The 22,006-nt window shown below is 36.1% G+C and overlaps 1 protein-coding gene and 1 pseudogene across 3 annotated transcripts in view; both read left to right on the forward strand.

Moving 5' to 3' along the window:
• LOC311627466 (small ribosomal subunit protein uS8-like) overlaps positions 1–6,311 on the forward strand; it is a 7,047-nt pseudogene extending 736 nt beyond the window's left edge. Inside the window, exon 1 of the transcript in view lies at positions 1–6,311. This exon is cut by the window's left edge and continues 736 nt beyond it. The product of the transcript in view is annotated as a small ribosomal subunit protein uS8-like (transcript).
• FAR1 (fatty acyl-CoA reductase 1) overlaps positions 1–17,914 on the forward strand; it is a 61,757-nt gene extending 43,843 nt beyond the window's left edge. For both annotated transcript variants that reach the window (XM_084893986.1, XM_084893985.1), the window contains exons 10-12: positions 6,318–6,447; positions 10,855–10,982; positions 14,252–17,914. In XM_084893986.1, coding sequence (XP_084750112.1) covers positions 6,318–6,447; positions 10,855–10,982; positions 14,252–14,414 — 421 coding nt within the window. In that variant the 3' untranslated portion in view covers positions 14,415–17,914. The remainder of the gene's footprint in view (positions 1–6,317; positions 6,448–10,854; positions 10,983–14,251) is intronic.
• The last annotated feature ends 4,092 nt before the right edge of the window (positions 17,915–22,006 follow it).

Below are 22,006 nucleotides of genomic sequence, written 5' to 3' on the forward strand. Positions count from 1 at the left end.
TGATTCCAGAACTTTCACCAGTTGCTCAAAAAGTAAAAGTGAGGTATCTGCCAGTTATAGTGTGTCAGGATCTGAATTATTTGTAGAGATTTTCTGTAGCTTCAGTTATCCATTATGTTTCTAATTTTATATATTTAATGTGAGAGGCGTTGAACAACTTTAGGTAAAGAAATACTTAATGAAAAAAAGATCCACAGTATTTCCAAGATATTTTTAAGTTTCCTAGAATGATCTGAAAAGTACAATATTTGTCATTGGCAGCATTCTTTGTGGCTAAAAAGTAGATGTAAATTTATGAGTGATGGCAGTGCATGCTTTCTTGATATTAGTAAAGTTGTTGCAATTTAGAACAGAGAAGTCACTAGGTCAACTAGGTCAAAAAAGTAAAATAGGTTAAATATATCACAATGCCTTACAGAAAAAGGGGGCTTAGTATACTTAAAGATGAGTAACCAGTTTATTAAATAATTTATACTAGATGTTGCTACATAGCAAGTCATATCATTAATAGTGGCTTAAAATGGCAGCTGCAATTTAATATTTCTTTTAATTTATTATTTCTCTTAGCTTGTGTTGATAACGGTTGCCTTCTTAACCTCCTTCTTGCCCATAAAAGGTTGGAAGTCCCAGGGCAGGGATCAGCTTCTGTAAAGGGCTGTATGGTTCCTTTACATCAACTAGATGTCCATAGACAATATGCAATTGAATAACCACGAGTGTTTCAATACAACTTTATTTACAGGAACAGGTGGATTTGGTTTGGTTTGTTAATCGTTGATCCAGAGGCCTGGATCCAAGGGTGTTGGTTTGTTAATCGTTGATCCAGAGGCCTCTTTTCATTTTGTACTATCTATGTCCCTTTCAGTGTAAACTGATGTGATTCCTTTTAAACTTGTGGGTTTCCCATGTATCTGTTTAAAACAGTCTGCATTAGACCAAAGCCATATGCACTGATGTCTTTGAGACATGTCCATCTCTGTCTTGGGTCTTTATGGAGTTACTATGGATGGGATAGCACCCTTACATCTTAGAGTCTTATCTCTTAGATCCTTAGACTAAACTCTTAGTTCCTGCCTCTTTAAACAGTAGGGCTTCTATGAAACATTTCTCTAAGATCTGGAATGAGCCTTTTGTTAGAAAGTTTCTATGAGGTATGTTGAATGAACTCAAAAGGAGTCTGAAGGCTTTGGCTAGAAATAAACAATAAAAACTTATTCAAGGATTTTAGGGTTTGCAAACCAAAACACATAGCTAGGCAATACACAGAATATTTTGAAGAAGAAAGAAAAGTTAAAAATTTTTTTAGTAAAAAGTACATTTTTGAGAAGAATCTGTCCTGCATTCTTAGCCCTAGGATTGGTCCAGGATAGTTATTTGTCAGATGTTGGTTGACTGGATAATGGATGCCAGGTGGTCTGGATATGTTACTTTTACAGGGGCTAATTAGAGGGTTGTTTGAAGGTTGGTTTATGTCCAGGTATTGACATACAGAAAATTGATATATATCCAGGCATTGACACAGGACTGAAAAGTCCAAACTATAAGTTCCCAGTCTATTTAAAACAAGAATAGAATTGTTTTCTCATGCCTCAACCTTCTTGATTTTAGTAATTTTGAAGCAATTCCATTTTATTTGTTTATTTAAAAATTTTTTTATTTATTTCAGAGAGAGAAAGGGAGAGGGAGAGACAGATAGAAACATCACTGATGAAAAAGAATCATCGCTTGGCTGCTTCTGTAAGCCCCCCACTGGGGATTGAGCCTGCAACCCAGGCATGTGTTCTGACTGGAATTGCACTGTAACTTCCTGGTTCATAGATTGGTGCTCACCCACTGAGTATAATGGCCGATCAATTCATTTTATTTCTTCACTTTATTTTCCTCAAGTTCTACCTTAGATCTTTTTGAGGTATTAACCAAAAATCTTATGTCTGCATTCTGGATTTGATCCATGCCCAGAAGCCATTCTGGGCTCTTTCCACCATCTTTTAATGCTTCCTTAAATGCATTCGAGTGTTCCTGCTTATCCTCTCAAGAGTATCAATGATGCCAAAAAGAGAGGCAAGCACCAGGTTCTTATTAATCTGTGCTCCAAAGTCATCATCTGATTTCTAACTGTGATGATGAAGCATGTTTATGTTGGTGAATTTGAAGTTATTGATGATCACAGAGCTGGGAAAGTTGTGAACCTCACAGGTAGGTTAAACTAGTGTGGCGCAATCAGCCCCAGTTTTGCTGTCCAACTCTAAGATTTATAAAAATGGCAGAACAATCTGCTTCCATCCTGTCATTTTGGTTTCATTGTACTGACGATCTCAGTGGGTATTATGGACCATAAAGAAGCAAGATGAAAACACATAGGAGGGAAAATCCTGGGATTCTTTTTCTAGTGATGTGATATAAATGCACACACAAAAAAAATGCCTCAATGAAGAAAAACAAAAGAATTCCTGCCTGGCGTTTTATTTATTTAAAAAAACACACATATTATTTATTGATTTGAGAGAGAAAGAGAAACATCAATTTGTTGTTCCACTTATGTATGTCTTCATTGGTTGCTTCTTCCTGTGCCCTGACTGGAGATTTAATCTGCAAACTTGGCATATTGGAATGACAGTCCAACAAGCTGAGCTACCCAGCCAAGGCTGGCTGGTATTTTCATTTTCTCTAAATACCATTTAAACAAACAGTTCAGTTTTTAAATATCACCTTTGTCCTCTTTGAGGAAATCTTGGCTAGATCATCAAGTTAGGTACAGTTTCTATTTTTCATGTTGCCACAGGCAACAGTTTTATTCTTCCGTCTCCCAACAATATTTTTGTCCCTTCAAGGCCTCAAACAGCAGGTTCACTTACGTACTTTAAGGCTTCCACTGAAGTTCTTTTCTTGATCCTTTCAGGTTTCACCATGGTCTCAAGAGCCTTTTAGATTCTACCACTTGCTCCTAAAGCCAATGCATGTTTTAGATTTTTATTATAGCAGCCCCACAGTCCTGGTACTAAGATCTGTTCCTTTTATCTCTGCTGCATTGTGAATCACCTCAGACTTAATCTCTTATGATTTTCCCTGGGTCAGGAATTCTAGAAGGGTTTGGCTTTGTGTTCCTGTCCCAGAGTCTTCCCAGCGTTTGTAGTCATATAGGAACGAGTAGGTACACTGGAGGGAGTGGTAAAGGAGAGAAAGGGTACAGAACAGCTATGGTGGCCCGGCACCTTTCTCTCTTCATGTAGTCTCAGAGCCTCTCCATGTGGTCTCTCCACTTGGACTAGTTTGGGTTTCCTCACATCATGGCAGCCTCTAGGGGAGTTGGACAGCACATGGCAACTGAAGGCTTCAAGGGTGAGTATTCCAGCAAGCAAGGCTTAGAAAGCTTCTTCACCTTTTCTTACTACTCTTGGAAATCACTCTGTTTCATTTCTACCTCAGTCTATTGTGTATAAGTTACCTTCACCTCTTGATGGGAAGATAGTCAAAGTGATATTATAGGTGAGCATGGAGGATGGGAGACGATATTACAGCTACCTTTGGACATTAAAATCTGCTGCAAATAGGAAACGTCTAAGGAAGGACCTTGAGGTTTGCTCTGTGTGAGACTTTCAAATCAGGAATTAACCTTGACCCCTGGGAGCTTATAGTCTAAAAGCAAAAAGAGACATAAAGACTTTTTAGTTAGGTGATTTTATTAATGTTAAATACAGTGTTATAGTTTATACTAGGAGCCCAGTACACAAAAATGTGTGCACTGGGAGGGGAGGTCCCTCAGCCTGGCCTGCCCCCTCTCACAGTCCAGGAGTCCTCAGAGGATGTCGTACTGATGGCTTAGACCAGGCTGATCAGGGGAAGGCACTGCAGCCGTGGGCTCAGGCAGCTGCAAGCACTGGGCCCCAGAGCCGCTGGGGCTTAAGGCTGCCTGAGCCCCGGGCCTTGCAGCCGCTGTTCGGATGGAGGGCCGTCTGCCCTAATTAGCATATTACCCTTTTATTAGTATAGGTTATTTAATTTGTTCAGATGTATACTGAGCTTTATATCTTATATTGGGGCCTTACTACTTCTACATTACTGTCAATCATATCACTAATGGTGTCCATTTTACTCATTTATGAGTGTCAGCTAGATAAGTATAATTTAGACATGTATCATAAGAATCCTGGTTAATACTCTGTAGGGACTAGGATGTATGATATTACATGTAGAAATTGTATAGATTATTCACTCTAGCTCTTGAAATGTAGCTATTTTATCACTGTTCAAAATGACATTTTAAAAAAGTGGTTCTATAGTCTTATTTTTGGGGTTAGTTAGCTTAACTCTTTAGCTTAACTTCAATGAACTTAATATTTTTTAATCTGAAGACGTTTTGCCCCCTCGGGACATTTGATAATATGTGGAGATATTTCCAGTTATCACAACTCCAGGGGGAGGTAGTGGAGACCAGGGATGCTGCTAGGCATCTTAGAATGCACAGGACAGCCCCCACCAAGAAGAATTATCTGGCACAAAATGGCTAGCCCTGGACTAGATGACCATTAAGATTTTGTTGTACTCTAAAGGATTGTGATTGGTAAATTTTTGCTGGCTGTTATAATAAAGAATAAACTAATACTCAGAATATATAGGACAATATAGTGCCAGGCATTTGCCCTTACATCACGTTTAACCCAAGAGTGATGGTGTAGAGTTTTTTTTTTTTTTTTTTATCTGCCATAAGTTTGATAAATAATAATCTATGAACCTTACAAATTTATGGCCTTTCAAATTTCCTTTTTCTACTACAATTTTTTATTATAATTTTTTTAATGGCTGAATCGGTGATTGGTTTTAGGGTAATTCTGTCATTTGAATGAATTCGTTTTAGGGTAATTCTGTCATGTGAAGACTAGGTGAGAATTGTCAGTGAAAAGAGGTTAGGAAGAAAAACTTTTTAATAAGCTGTATGTTGGAAAACCACATTAACCAAATATGTTTATGTATGTGATTCAAATATACTATACTGGCTGTGATAGTCAGTATTGATTTAATTACAAAGTTTTTATATCTTTTTTGTTGTTTTTTTAGAAAATTGTATAATCTCTTATCTAAAAGCAGTATGTCTTCTTTTTCCCCCACCAAGTACTGTCTATCTTTAGGAACTGTTTTTGTCCAAATACAACCTTTTGTGGCTCACCAATTCTTTTCATGTTTAATGGAGGTTTTGTAATTGCTTTCTTGCATGAACTAAAGTTTTTCTTTACATAGTTCATGCTACCTCATTTTTTTTTTCCTTCAATATTCTGGATTCAGGGTATCTTTCTAAATGTATTAAATATGTCATCAGAATTGCTTAGCTAATTATGTTACTGTTTTGATTCCTTCCTGCCCCCTCATTTCTAATGTTCTAGTTTCCCTCCATTTCTAAAGTTCTTGATTTTGGGACTTTAAATTACATATAATGCTAATCCTTATTGTGGGGCTATAAATTGAGGGATTTTTTTTTTTGTATTTCTTCACAAATTATTTTTCTATTTATCAGAGGTTATGAATTTTTGGTGTGTGTTTTGTTTTGAAAAGTTCTTTCTTCCCCACTTATCATTGGTAATTATTGTAATTACTGCTTGGGTTAATGTTGTGATATCAATGACTTATAGTAAGCCATGATATTTAAAATGACAGATTTAATGATCAGGGCCCTTTGCCCTTTTAAAAAGAAACAAACAGAACAGTATCTAACTTCCTTATTTCTATAAGGATGGATCGTGAGGTTTTGGGAAGGTGAGTAAATATTTCAAAAAGTTTTCAGCATGAGTCATTGATTTCATGGCACAGCAAAATTATCAAGAATGGTATTTGTCAGTGTTAAAGAGAAAGTTATTTAAAGATCTATACACAGAAAGTTGACTAAATGGCAAACGAATATTTCTGTATAATGCAATATAGAATGTTATGAATTCACAGAAAATATTAGTAAAATGTAGAACAAAAGGATCAAAAAGCAAGGGAATTCTAATTGAATCCATTATTATTTAGTATTATATGTAGAAAATTTGACCTTAAAGCATTGTATTTCCTTTGAAAATTAATTTCATATATCAACAGAACTTTGGTATTAAATTGATTTGCAGCTGCTTAAAATTTGTTCTTTTACATTTTGGATTTATGAAATAATCTTCCAAGATGCAGAAATATTCTTATTGCCTGCTGGTTGGTACACTTAAACTGAATTATGTATTATAATTTTACTGTTAATATGTCAGTTTACAAACTGGTGCCATGGGTGGTGATGAGATTTTTCCCCCCCTAATCTATGCAGAATATGAATCTGTCATTTTCTTATAATACAGGATGATGAAAGCAATAACTCGTCTTCACAAAGCTATGATGCTTCTTGAGTATTTCACAAGTAATTCTTGGGTTTGGAATACTGACAACGTCAATATGTTAATGAATCAACTAAATCCTGAAGATAAAAAGGCAAGTATTTTCTGTTTTATATTAGAAAATAAGTAGCTTATTAATTAGATAGCCATCTGCAACCTAAGAAATAATTGGATATTTTTGACAATCATTATGCAACAAAAAAGTCATTGATCTATTTATAGTCTCATTAAAAGCTTCAGTCATAATTGTGGATGATGAAATAAAATTGCTCTACCTTAGAATTTATGAAGAATTTGGATGTGGCAGTATGATTTAATTTACAGTAAGTTTGAAACGTTCATTCTTTTAACGTCAGGTTGAAAGAGAACTTTAGCTTCTGTATGCATTACCCTCGCCAAAACACTTTGTTTTCTTTGAATTTTGAGAAAAACCTTCCTTCAGAAATTGTTTTTCACATACGCTTTTTACTTTGTATCATTCCACATTTCTCCATCTCGCTGTTAATTTGAAACTTTTAACTCTTCATGTGTATGCTTTTTGAGTTTGTGTTAGATAGTTTAATGTGTATACCTACCAAAGTTTAAATTAAGCAATTTTTATAGTCTCTTGCTTAGTGAGTATATTCAGGACCTTATTAAAATGTTTTATCTGAGTTCTTTCAGCTTCCTTTCTCTTCCACTTCTTTAAACATTTTTTAAAATGCCTTATTTTACCCAGTATATTCAAAACAATATATAATTTGAACAAAAATTTAAAGATCACTTAAAATTTTTAAATTATATAAAGGATAGTTTACTTTGTATTTTTCATATTGAGCCTTCAAAAGCCAGTGTGCATTTTACACTTTACAGTAATTCGCGCTATCCATATTCATATGTCCGTGAGGTGCATGTGGCTTCTTGTGGCTACCATATTGGATAGTGCAGATTTAGTCCATTCTGCTGGTTCGGCATGGCAGGTTCTCAAGTGTGCTGTCTCTCTGCTCACTTCTTTTTTTAAATTTTATTTATTTATTTATTTATTTATTTATTTTTAATATATTTTATTGATTTTTTACAGAGAGAGATAGAGAGTTAGAAACATCCATGGGAGAGAGAATCATTGATCAGCTGCCTCTTGCACACCTCCTACTGGGGATGTGCCTGCAGCCAAGGTACATGCTCTTGACTAGGATCGAACCTGGGACCTTTCAGTTCGGCTCTGCTCACTTCTGTGTGTGTTGGGTTTACTTCTTTTTCACCCTTGCTCTGAAGATATGGCTTTTTGGATTCCTATGTTTTTGCAGGAATATTTTATAAGACTTCTTAATTTATGGGGCCATAGGCTTTAGAGCCAGTCTTCTTCCCTTCAAAGCAAAAGGTCTAAGTCACTAGGGTTTGCAGAACGGCTCAAGTTGAAAGATTTATGGCTTCTGCTGATTCCATACTTGCCCCCACCCCCCTTGCCTTCCCACCATACACCATATATTCCAATGCACAACGTATACTGCTGAATGGATGATTAGAAAATAAGCACTCAGGTGAAGAAATAGAAATTACACCCAGAAGATTCCTCTTATAATCCCTCCCAATCACTATCTCCTCTCTCCTAATCTATTGTGAATTTTTACACTGTTAGTTTTATACGTTTTTGATTTTATACAAATTGTGTCATACTAGAGGCCCCGTGCACAAAATTTGTGCACAGGGGTAGGAGGGTCCCTCAGCCCAGTCTGTACCCTCTCTAATCCTGGATCCCTCGGAAGATGTCTGACTGCCTCTCACAATCTGGAACTGCTGCTCCTAACTGGTTGCCTGCCTGCCTGCCTGATCGCCTCTAATCACCTCAGCCTGCCTGCCTGATCATCCCTAACTGCTCCCCTATCTGCCAGATCGCCCCTAACCGCCTCTGCCTTGCCCTGCACCTGGGACCTAGGATTCCCTCCTCCAGCCAGTTGCAGGCACCTGGATCACAGGCTTCCCTTCGTCTAGCCGGCCACAGAACTCGGGTCGGCCACAGCTGCAGAGGACCATGGGCTTGTCTCCTGGGCCACAGGCGCAGCTGCTGGAGCCCGGGACCAAAGGGCAGGTAGCTTGTCCCTCTCCTGGGCCTCCGCCTGGCTGATCCCCATTCCTCTCTCACGAACTCATTTGTGCCTGGCTGGTCCCCATTCCTCTCTCCTCAGTGTTGAGAGTGTTTGAGCCATTAAGGGATGAGGGCATGATGACCATTTGCATATTAGCTCTTTATTATATAGGATAATTTTTTTTTTCATTCTTTTGTTGATAGAAATTTGCATTATTTTCAGTTTTTGGTTATTGGGAGTAATGCTTCTATGAACCACATGCACACACTTTTGTAGGATATATATCTAGTTGAATCAAAGGGTATTCATATGTACAATTTAGTAGATAATGCCAAACAGTTTTCCAAAGTGGTTGTATTAATTTACATCTGAAGTGACAGTTATGAGAATTCCTATTAATCCACATCTTCCCCAACATTTGGCATTTAAAATTTTAATTTTAGCCACTTTTGTGGTGAGTAGTGGTATCTCAGTGCATTTCATATTGCATAAAAAGCTTATGTAGACCTGCCAAAAATGTCAATATTCCTATTGAGAAATGGGCTAGAGAGATGAACAGTTTATAGAAAAAAATAATTCTTAAATTATTTTTAATCATATGAAAAGATAACCTCACTCATAAAAATGAAAGTACAAATTAAAACTAGACTGAGATATTTACTACTAAGCAGGTTTGCAAAAAATGCAAACTATCAACATACTCTGGTAGTTCTTGGGCAAATGGGCATTTTCCTACAGTGCTGTTAGAAATGTATATTTTTTCCCATCCTTTTATTTTTACCTTTTCTGTGTTCTTATCTCTCAGTTACTTCTCTTATAAATAACAGATGGATTTTTATTTTTTATTACTTTTATTTTTTTTAGTCTTGACAATTTTTTACCTTTAATTGGAAGGTTTAATCCATAATGTAATTTCTGGTAATTTTTAATTTAAATCTGACTCAGTGCTTTCAATTTGTCCCACCTTGTTTTAAGGTTTTTTTTTGCTTTTGTTCGTTTGTTCGTTTGCTTTCTTTGAGGTTATTTTTACAGTTGTGTGTTTTTCCATTTGTAAAAGTAACATACAAATATATTAATTTTTATGCTGTTTTCATAGGTTACTCTAGAGATTACAGCATTCTTTCCAAATTTATCAATGTCTAATATAATGTTGATAATTCCAGCTTTTCTTGGAAAATGCGAGAACTAACACCTATCTGCTATTGCTTTTACATATATTAATTCTGTATGTGTTATATGCCTGATAACCATTATTATTATTATTATAGTCTATGCAATAAGTATTCATGTATAGATTTATCAGCAACATTGTTTTTTCTTTTTCCATCTTAGATGTCAGTTTGGAATCATTTTCATTATGCCTAAAGAATGCCTTTCAGTATAATTTTTCTAGTGTGGGTCGTCCAAGGATATCAGATTGTCTCAGTTTTTATTCTGGGAACATTTTTTCTTTTCAAAGATATTTGTGCTGGTGTAAAATTCTGTATCAGCAGTTTTCTTTGAGCACTTGGAAAACTTAGTTTTGGCTTTCCATTTTCTTTTGAGAAATCAACTGTTTTTCTCTTTTACTATCAACATTTTTACTCTGACGTGCTTAGATGTGTGTGTATGTGTGTGCATATAGTATATTGTGTTTTGAATCTGTGCCTTGATGTCTCATTATTTTTTTGAAAATTTCTAGCCAGTCTTTGGTTCCATCCTTTTACACTCTTCTGTGGGAATCTAATTACACTTTTGTAACAATTTATTTATGGTAGCTTTCTTTCTTTTTTGGGGGGCGGGTCTAGAACTTACTGTGTTCAAATAAGTGATGATATATAGTGAATAGTCTGTTTATCCAAATGTATGGAGCACTGAGTAATGCAAGGCCCTCTCATTTTGTTATGAAATATCATTTTTATAAGGCTTTTTATTCTAGATTTGTCTACCCTTTTCATCAAGGTGGCCAAATTACTGTTGTTTAAACTCCTAAACCAGCTTTCATAACATTCTTTTTCCTGATGTCAATAATATTCTCTAAGAAAATTAATCTGTATGGTATCCAGGATATTCAAGAAGAGAGTCGCTGTAGATACAAACTGGAAATAAATCCATAAACACATGTATAAATATATGTGAGGAATACATAAATCTATTTGGATAATAGGATTTTTTCTTTTTTGGGGTGGGGGGATTTTACAGACATCTCCTCACACTTCATATACTCTTAAAGTGCTAGTCTGAGTTTTCAGATTATCGTTTCAAACGGTTCTGGGTTTAAGGGACGGTATAGAATAGGAATAATATTTTTGTGAATAGCAGTAAGATTTTAAAACTTAATACAGTAAGCATTTTGTAATCATATAATTTGGAATTAGCCTTTAGAAAAACTATAAATTTTTGACGAGTTGTGAAAAAACTTAAGAAAGTAACCAGTAATTGTTTTGTTTGTGTAGACCTTTAATATTGATGTACGGCAGTTACATTGGGCAGAGTACATAGAGAATTACTGCATGGGCACGAAGAAATACGTTTTGAATGAAGAAATGTCTGGCCTCCCTGCAGCTAGAAAACATTTGAACAAGTAAGTTTGACATGGGTTTGATTTCCTTTCGTATTTCTTCTTACAGTGGTGTGTGTTTGTTTTTTATAAGCTGATATATTGAGTGAAAGATATTGTTAATAATCATCATCTTTAGGAAAAGTTCTTACCTTTGGACTGGAACTTTGGTAGTATTGATTTAGCCTAATATTGTTTAAACTTGTCAACTTCATCAATTTATACTCTTCCTGAGCACTATGTGCAGGTGTACTTTAGTTGTGGTTTTTTGTTTGTTTGTTTGTTTGTTTAATATATTTTTATTGATTTCAGAGAGAGACATAGAAACATCATCGATGAGAGAGAATCATTGATTGGCTGCCTCCTGCCTGCCTCCCACTGGGGATTGAGCCTGCAACCTGGGCGTGTGCCCTTGGCTGGAATCAAACCCGGCACCCATAGTGACATTCTATCCACTAAGCCAAACCAGCTAGGGCTGGTGTAATTTAGTTTAAAAAAACGCTGTTATCTTTCCTTATATTGCTATTGAAGAAGTAAAGATATTAGGAGGAAATAAAAATATGGAAGTAATTTATTTATTTAATGTTTTTTTCACTCTCCTCTATCTTTGGAAGAGGAAAATATATGGGTCGGCAACTAAGTAATTGCGGATTAAAAAAAAATCAAAGACAATTTTTTCATGGAACTAAATAACTTTATTCTGTAATGTATTGCCCATTTTGATAATGACCTTTTGCCATCTTTCAGGCAGCATCATAATCCCACGTTCAAAAAACTTCTGGTTTTTATTAGCAAAAAACTGAATCAGGTACGATTTGACATCATCATCATTATTGAAATTTTTACCATTCAAGGAGTTTTCTAAAGATCGAAACAAAAAGTAATCAGATGGTGCAAGGTCAGGACTATATGGTGGATGTGGCAAAATATCCCAACCAAGCTCCATTAATTTTTGCCGAGTGACCAAAGATGTGTGTGGCCTTGTATTGTCATGATGGAATACAACACCTTTTCGATTTGTCAATTCGGGCCGCTTTTCTTCAACTGCATTGTTTAATTTCATTAGTTGTTCAATGTAGACATCAGAATTGATCATTCGGTTGGGTGGTAAGAGTTCAAAGTAGACAATTCCTTTGTAATCCCACCAAACTGATAACAAAACCTTCTTTTGATGAATATCAGCTTTTGATGTTGTTTGAGTTGGTTCACCTGGCCTGCTCCACGATCTTTTCCGCTTGATATTGTTGTAAACAACCCATTTTTCATCGCCAGTTATCAGTCGTTTTAAAAATGGATCATTTTCATTACGTTTCTTTAGCAAATCACAGCTGCTAATGCGTTGCGTTAACTGTGATTCTTTCAGTTCGTGAGGAACCCATGTATCGAGTTTTTGAACATAGCCAAGTTGTTTTAAGTGATTTTCAATGCATGTATGTGATACATGAAGCTTCTCTGCAATCTCACGTGTTGTACTGTGACAGTCCGAATTGATTATTGCTTTGATTAGGGCGTCATCAACTTCAACTGGACGACCAGAGCGTTTTTCATCTTTGAGTGAAAAATCACCAGAACGAAATTTGGCAAACCAATTTTGACACTGCCGTTCTTTTAAGGCTTCGTCACCATAAACAGCACATAACTTTTTATGAGCTTGCGATGCGTTTTTCCCTTTGCGGAAATAAAAAAGCAAAATATGACAAAAATGTTCCTTTTGATTTTCCATTTTTCAACGAACGCCAAACGAAAACTACAAAACAGATCAAAAAACTTTTTTACTGATTAACAGCTGAATAGCCAACTATCAAATAACAAAATGTGTTTTACATTTGTACTACGTCTGCAAACCTAAAAATTCAACTGAAGCCATATAGTATGTGTGAAACCCGCAATTACTTAGTTGCCGACTAAGTAATTGTATAGTAATTGACTATACAATTACTTAGTATATTAGTATATACTAATACATCATTTAACATGGAATTTTTGTTTGTTTATAAAAAAGCTATAATTATTCCCCTTAGTTTTCAATAAAGTAATACATACAGGTTGTTTAAAAAAAACCATACACACAGAAAATAGAAGAGGAAAAATCACTGTTAATCCATCATTCAGAAATGCAGTTAAAAATTTAATAGCAATCTATTTTATTGGTAGTTTAGTGAATAGCTTTTTTTTATATATATATAAAATGATTTTAGAGAGAGAATGGAAGAGGGAAGAGAGAAAGAAACATCAATTTGCTATACCACTTATGCCTTCATTGGTTGATTCCTTTGTGCACCCTGACCGGGCATGGAACCTGAAACCTTGCTGAATCAGGATGACACTCTAATCAACTGAGCTACCTGGCCAAGCCCTAATTAATATAATTTTTCTAACAGTTTTCAAGATTGTCACATTATTCTTCCTGTGCTTCCAACTCTATGAGGCTTTGTAGGGCAGTTAGTTATATAGATGAGGAACAGAGGTTTAGGGAAGTTGAGTTTGCCTAGGTCCTATTGTATTAAGTGGCAAAACAAACCATGACCTTTTGACATGTAATTCAAAGCTCTTGTCTACACCAATTGTTCATACATTGAAGTCCTCTTTTACCCTGCCTTTTGAAGTTAATGGACTATATGTAACATTACTGCATATCTAAGATTTACATTCCTTTCTAAAACCATTAAAAAGCATATGAAGTGTTTTAAAACAAGAGTAAGATAATGTACATGCTACTTTGAGAATGGCAAGTCCTCATATCCAGAGCTAGTAGCATGTGTGTTTCATTCATGAATGAGTTCTTGGTCTTTGGTCATGTGACTACTATCTATAATGGAAGGAGTAAATTCAGTTTCCTGACAACTTGTAAGCAGCTAAATATGTCACAAAAAAAATGTTTATTTTGTCTGTAGGATGATGTATGTAATGTACAAACCTTTTTAGTTTAAGAAGGAAAAAGCGCCAAACATGTGTCTGTTTTACCTCCAGTGTACTTGCTGCCTAGCGCAGTACTGGGCACACAAAAGGATGCTCAATACCTGCTGAATGAATAACTTGGCATCCCAAATATACTGTTATAAAAAAAGCTTTGTGTTATTCATTGTTAATAGAGGTAATACATTGTTTGATAGACTGCAGTCAGGTGACTTTTGCTAACTTTCTAACTTAAGGACTTTTAATTAGTTTTTAAATAAATTTCAAATTAATATGGATTCGAGTTTTATGTTAAAAACTGAGTATTGACTATGTGCCATCCAGCAATATTTTATTCTAGAAAATGTGATCTAATAGGTCTCTTGATTTGTTTTCAGGTTGAGAAACATACGTTATGGTTTCAATACAATCCTTGTGATCCTGATCTGGCGCATTTTTATTGCAAGATCACAAATGGCAAGAAACATCTGGTACTTTGTGGTTAGTCTGTGTTACAAGTTTCTGTCATACTTCCGAGCATCCAGCACTATGAGATACTGAAGACAAGAATTTAGCATTAGAACATCTATGCATATGTGGTGGTCTGAATGCACAAATGTAAAATGTACTTAAGTCATCTCACCTTTTGTCAAGATATTAAATCATCTTAGATCAGAGTGTGGAGTAAATTATGGTACATTTTATGTAACATTTTAATGTTTATGCTCATAAAAATCTAGTGAACACACTGTGGTATGCTAGCTCAAATCCAATAGCCACCAAAACCATGATGTAATATTTTGATCCCTTGGGAAAAGGGGTTGGGTGAAGGTAGGAGGGGCGATATGGGAACACTGACCAGTATAACTGTGCAATTCTGGAACATATTAATTAAAATATGCCTTAACATACAGCGAATTCTAATTTTAATATTTAGTGCAATGGAAAGCATTTATTTGGCAGGAACTTTAGCTAAGTTGGTAGATATTTGATTCTTCAATGTTTGATTTTTTTCATCAGTTGAAGTTTTGTTAAAATTATAGCCAACTTATTTTCACATTATCCTATAAGTTATTGAGTGGTCTCAGACATGAAAGACATGTTCTCATTTTTCTTCTCTGATTAGAGATTTGATCATATCATTTTCCTTTAAGCAATCAGCTGCTTTTATTATCAGAAGGCTATACTAAAGATCCTACTGGATCTAAATGGGTTTGAAAATCCATATCAATATATGCTATGTGTTGTTCGAATGAAAATTAAAATGAATTAAATAAGACTATTAGCATAAAAAAATAAGAATGCATTTTTCTTGTCTACATAATGACCAAATAGAAATCAATCCTCTAAGATGTTCATGTTTTGAAGCTGGAGAATTTCTTGAGACTTTGGCAAATGGGGGCTGGTAGGGTTGGGAGGGATTCACCATACTTGTGCTCTCCCCCCTTTATACATGTTTTTAATGAGACTTTAAAAAGGCTTATGCTGTCTTTCCAATGAAAACTGAAAATACATTATAATGGAAAAATTTATTTGCAGGTAGATATAACATTAAGAAAACATTCTCACATGTGTGTAAACACATACTAACTTTTGACCTTGAGAACTGAATTCCTTCAAGAAAAATTAAGTAATGCATAAAATAATGTGTATCAAATTAAATAAAGGACTTTATTTACTTACCACATAAAGTAGCAAACTATTGAATGAGTTTAAAGATACCGTTTATTTTTTTCTGCATGTGGTTTTAGCTTTAGAAAGAAATGCTCTATAGAAACAAGTAATAGCAAGAAAATTAATGTATATTTTAATGATACATTATAATTCCCTTTAAACCTTAATAGTAATTAACTCCCTTACTGTTTAACATATATTTGATTGAGCAAATTGATCAGCATAACATGTTTTAATTTAGCTGATCAAGTTGTACTATATTTAAATCATCAATAGTATATCTTGAATATGTTTAATGAGGTCAGTTCATAATACAAAAAGTTACATAGAACTTTTACATCTTAATTTTTTGTCAGTTTAAATGCAATGTATAAGAAGTTTATTTTGTTACTGTGAAAAAAATGAAATGTAAAGGAAATCACCTTCTCCCATGCAGGTGTGTAATCTTGAAAAGAAAAATGCTTCCATGTTGAAGCCAAATTTTCTGTAGTAAAACTTTAAAAAATTATTTTAAAAGAAATATGTATGTAAATATATATATATGTATGTGTGTGTGTGTGTGTTCTTTGGAATGACACTGAAGTCTCTGGTCTAGGACCATACCTTGTATAAGGTGTGAGAGACCATAACAGTGTCTAAAGGTGGAGTAAATGACGATGTCTTTGATTTAAAGTGGCCCACATAACCGACTGTAGGTGCTCTGTAATTGAGCGCTCCATCTCTGCAAGTGTGTTTCCCTAGTGTGTTGAGAACATGCTCACATTTGTATGATTTTTTTTACACTTTTGCCAAATATACTGAGAATCAGATGAATTTTCTTTGTATCTTGAGAAAGAGGCAGGTACAATTTCAGCAGGCATGTGAAATACATATGGGCTGTATGCCTTTGGAACTATGTCATTGTTCTTATAATTTCACTTAAAGAAATGCTATCTGGGACGGTGCTGAGGCCACTGCATTAATTTTGTGTGTTCATTTAACAGGATTCATTGTCAAAAGAAAGCTAATGAATAAATTAACATGTTATTCTAGAACTTAAGTTTCAAAAATTAGTATAAAGAGCACATGGGTTGTTGATCCCCACTAACTAGACTTCAAGCTTAACTCGAAATTAAAGATTTGGGGAATCATTTATATTTGTCATTTGCTAGAAATGGGTTTTAGTTTTGTTTGATTATATTTTCTATACAAACTTAGTTTTTAACAGGATAGCCTAATTAAATTTAATATTTCACTTAACTCGGTAAAACTCTATTGCAAAACATTTGTTTTTCTCTCCCTATTCAGCCTTGAGTCTATAATTGTGTCATATGCATTTGTCATTTGTGACTATATTTAGATTTGACTTGGCAGCATTAATATGTCCTAAAACTCAACACAGAGAAGCATGGCAATATGTTCTTTGACTTAAGGATGGTATAAAATAAACATTCTTTGAATCTGTGTAATAAAGCATGGCAGCAGGGAGGAAAAACTCTTATTTCCTCCCTTTTTGTGTGTGTTTGTCTATAGGAGCTGGTTCAGGGTTTTTTGCTTTTTGTTTTAAATGTAAATTGATAATCTTCTATACAAAGTAAATAGAAGCATTATTGGTGCCTTTGTTTATAAACCAGGAAGTAATAAATGAATCCCTATATTTCCATTATAGTATTTATTGTATTTTTACAATAATTATCTTGGAAATTACAGTGAGATACTGTGGTTAGGCTTACAGGATACACCTTCACTTATACTTCTTACCTCTTTTTGGGTGTACTTATTTACTCCTTATATTCTAATTTTACTTACGCCTACATTTCTTAGCATTTTAGGGAAGCAGGTAGTCAGGATGAAACATTTTGTTAAAGTATTATTTTTATGTATTTGCTGAGATGAAATGGTCCTTGTCTTTTCTAAAAGCAGCATGAGAAGATTGCCAGGGTATTGTTAGGTTCCAGCTACTCTCCTCACATTGAATATCAATTTAATAGAGACTGTTTAGAGGAAAGCATCAGACTGTGGTCAGGCGAGTGGAGATGACCAAGCATGCTCTTCGTAGCTGACTCCAAACCTGACTTAAAACTATTAGCACTGACTTGCTCATTCTTGAGAAAAACTCTATAACTTTGCATGAGAAACTAGAGAAAGGAATATGTGCTGCATAACTTGATATAGAAATGAGTTAATTATTAGTTTCTGATAAAAGAAATACAAAATATTTTCTTACTGAATTAATATTTTTACCTCTAAGCATTTTCTAGCCTTAGAATGAATTTGTCTTTTTTAAAATACATCTCTGCTACCCTTAAGATTCCTAAACAAATCACCTTTGTCAATTGAGCATAGTTGTGCAAAATTGTTAAATACTTCTTTTGTTTTTTCTTAATTAAAGAAAAATTTGAGTAATATTAAGTTTGATGTGCTCCTTTGCAAATTGATGGCTCTCATATGAGTTTAGTATGTTTACTATATGCTCAAACTCGAAGAAGACTATAAATGTCTCCCTATTTTTTGGTCACAGATCATAGACAAAACCTATAATCTTATACAAGATAAGAGAAGGGTGGAGATTCTCTCCCCCCCCCCCCCCCCCTTCCCTATCATCTCCTGCTTTTTTGGTTTCGATTTTGAACAAACACCTGAACCTAAATAGATGAATGAAAACCAGAGGCCCGGTACATGAAATTTGTGCATGGGTGCGGTCCCTAGGCCTGGTTGGCCATCAAAGCTCGAGCCTCTGTCGTGGAAGGGCAGGTCCCAGCTGAACTCTGGGCCCTGGGCAGCACCTGGGTCCCCGGGCCCCCACGGACTCCCCTCTGCCGGAGAAACAGCGCCCGAGTCCTCAGTGGAGATGCAGTGAGTGGAGTTGGACACTGCGGGCCGGGGCCGCCCAGTGGCACAGCGTAGAAGCCAGGCCGGGAGTGTGTTCTCTCCCGGCTGGCCTAGATCCGCTCCTGCACGAACCCACAGGGAGTCCGATCAGCCCCTATAGTCTCAGTGGCTGTGGCCTGGCTCACCCAGAAGAAGCTGTGTGGGTGCCAGGCAGGCTCCTTGCAGGTGCCTGGCACCTGGGCACAGGTGCTCACGCCCTGGTGTCCCGGGAGAGGATAGCAGAGGGAGTGAGAGTGAGCTCAGCAGGCACCCCACATTCTCACCGCGCTTCTGTCCCCATCACCGCGGCCCCAGATAGCCAACGAGAGATCGCAATGCCTCACCAACTCCCGCATGCTCCGCCCTGCCCCCTGGTGGTCAGCGCACCTCAGCGAGCGGTTGAACTGGTCTCCCGGTTAAATGACCGCCCAAGGGGACAATTGGAATATTAGGCTTTTATTATATAGGATAGTTGTCCAAGGATATTGAGTATTTATTTCATTAGTACTTAATTGTTTGGCATTTAATACCTAACTTTCTGCTTTATATTACATCTTTCACAGGTTCCTGTCATTTCTCTGCACTTGGTTTTTGGTTTCTTTTTGTTACTCATTTTGTTTGTTTTTTAATCCTCACCTGAGGATATATTTTTCCATTGAGTTTTTGGAGAGAGTGGAAGGGAGAGGAAGAGACAGAAAAACACTGATGTGAGAGAGACAGATCGATTGGTTGCCTCCTGCATGCCCCTGAGCCTGTAACCGATGTACATGCCCTTGACCGGAATCGAACCTGGGACCCTTCAGTCCTCAGGCGGATGCTCTATCCACTGAGCCAGACCAGCTAGGACAGTTGTTGGTTTCTTGAGAGAAAAAACAGTCTTGTACCTTGTACATTGTAGAAATAACACTGATAAACATTTGTTTATCACTTTGTGCCAGTCGCTGTCTATGTATTTTATATGTACTGACTCACGGATGCCTTAACAGCAACCCTTTGAGGGGGGCCTTTCTGTTATCCATGTTTTATAGTTTGGTAATTGGCAAATGATACAAATAAGTTACCCTGTGTCACACTGCTAGTGGCAGAGTCAAGGTTTGAACTCAGTCTAGCTCCAAAGCTTACTACACTTGTCCACCACACTACTACTATTCACTTGGGAACACAAATGTTTCTGGACTATTCAGAGATGTTCTCTGAAATGCTGTTGTACTAAATGTTTTTATTTGGCGTCTTCATTTCTAAAACCCAGCATCCATCCATTCAACAAATACTGAGTACCTACTGTGGGTTGGGCACTATGTTTTATATTGCAATGATCTGTTTATTTGTCTGTGTCATTCACTACATGGAGCTTCTCAGGGGTCCAGACCTGAATGTGAAACACTGCATACTCACCAGGATGCTATAACTTAGCATAGGTAAGGGAACTTCATTTCAATAAAATATGTAAAGAAAAGAACAAAATACTGGAAACAGAGAGGAGTGATTTACTGGTTAGTGTTCAGGGAAGGGCTCATACACACATGACATTTGAGCTGTGGTTTAAGTCTGACGGGGCGAAGTGATGGGATAGACAAACATGTCTAAGAAGTGGGAGCAATGAGGAAGGAAATATTTTTAGTGTTAAACGCTAAAATGACTAAGGAAAGATGAGGCATGTGGGGCAATTGGGTGTCTGCATGCTCAGAATGTACTCTAGGCCTTGCAGTGACCTGTCAAAAACTCAACATCCCCGGTTGCTATTAAATATGAGTAGATTTTAACTTTAAATGAACTCACCTTTTACATTTTTTCCTCAATGAAATGAATTTAAGAGAAAAATGTCCACTGATACAGTGATGTGTATAGGAAATATTGTCTAATATGTCTCTTAATTGGCTTCCCTTTTATATGCCAGATAATTCAACAAATAAAAGTTGCTATCTAGAGAAAGAATATGGGGTAGATAAAAGCTTTCCCTAAAATATAAATAATAGTAAAAAAGTAGTCAGGATAGATTGGTCAAGTATTATACTTATTCATATTTAATTGGATGAGTTCTCTGATGAGCTCCCATTTTTTTGTAATCTTGCTAGAGTTTTGAAAGAATCAGGTCATAAATCAAAGTGAAAACTGAAAATCCTATTTCTCCCTGGATGATGCACATATCCCATGGGGACCTACAAACACAGTTTACTTCTGCTAACCCCCAAACCAGAGGCTCCCAATAGCTTGGCCTCTGATCAAAATTCCTAGGGTAACTTCAGATGTTGATGTTCCTAGGAACCATCCCAAGAGTCTCTGATAGGTTTAGGGAGAAGCCTAGAGATGAGAATTTAAACTTCCCCAGCTGATTCTAATGATGACCCAGGTTTGCTCTTCCCACCCCTGGGTCAGTGGTATGCAGTAGGATCATCTGAGCAGCTCCGTACACACAGAAATAAATGACTGGGCCTCACCCAGTGACCTTTTAATAGAGATCTGGGATGGGGACCAGATACATGTATTTATAACAAGCCTCTGGGTGATTTGACATATTCAGGGCAATTCAAGAACTGCCTGACTCTCTTTAAGAAGTTTCTTGCTACTCTTGAAAGAAAATATTCCAGATTTCCCCCCCCCCCCACCCAATAAGATTTTTTTTAAAAAAAAAAAAAATAGAAAAACAAGAAAGATGACAGAAATGTGCAAAATTTCAATTCTTTAGCGGTTTTCAGCAAATTCCACTGCTATTTCAGCACAAGCATATTCTGATTGTTTTTGTAAATGTGTACCCCATATTTGTATCTCTGGCACACTGTTCCATGGTAGCTACAGAGCAGAAGTACCTGGCATTTCTAAAATTTAAAAAATACTGTTTTTCTTAAAGTTTTATAAAAATTTGAGTCAAATAGAGAATATGCCTGGAAGCAAGAAAAAAAAATACTTCCGAAAAATGACAGTTGGCAGCTTCTATGCATTTGGAATTAGGGAGGGAACATAAGGAAGGTCAAGAGAAAGGAGGAAGACAGCCAGGCAGGGATTGAATTACAGGAGAGTTAACAAGATCATGTGCTTGTCTCTTCAGGGTGGTTTCCCTTTTGAGGGGTCCAAAAAAATAGGCATTTCAGAAGTGTGTTAACCTACATGCACAGAAACAATGGACCATTTTAACAAAACTTCTGTAGGACAGAGGAGCAGAATTGCAGAGTGGAAAGAACATTAGTTTTGCTACGAGACTAGGTATGAGTTGACTGCCACATCACCAGCTGTGTGACCGTGAATGAGTCAGTTAACCTCTCAGCCTCAGATGCCACATCTATAAAAATGCCTACCTGGGAGGGTAGTTGCAAGGATTAAATACAAAGTGTGTGGCACATAGTAACTGTTCAGTATTACCTCAAAGTCACCAAAAAGTCCCAGGCTGTAGACTGAATTATATTAATGTGACCCAGTTTACATACTCTGATGTTACACTATGATTTTTCCATTTCTAGTATTTCTATCACAGTGTATCATTAAGAAATACAAATTGTGAACATTTTGAATAAATATTAAAAAAGCAGTTCCATTTTCTTGCAATGCTGATATTTATCACTTTAATTGAGCACCCATCTCCATCCACTGTGGCTCTTCTGCACCGAACAGCTTTTGCTTACTGGAATAGGAGG

The sequence above is a fragment of the Pipistrellus hanaki genome, assembly GCF_964339955.1.
Source record: "Pipistrellus hanaki genome assembly, chromosome: 9".
Classification (NCBI taxonomy): Eukaryota; Metazoa; Chordata; class Mammalia; order Chiroptera; family Vespertilionidae; genus Pipistrellus; species Pipistrellus hanaki.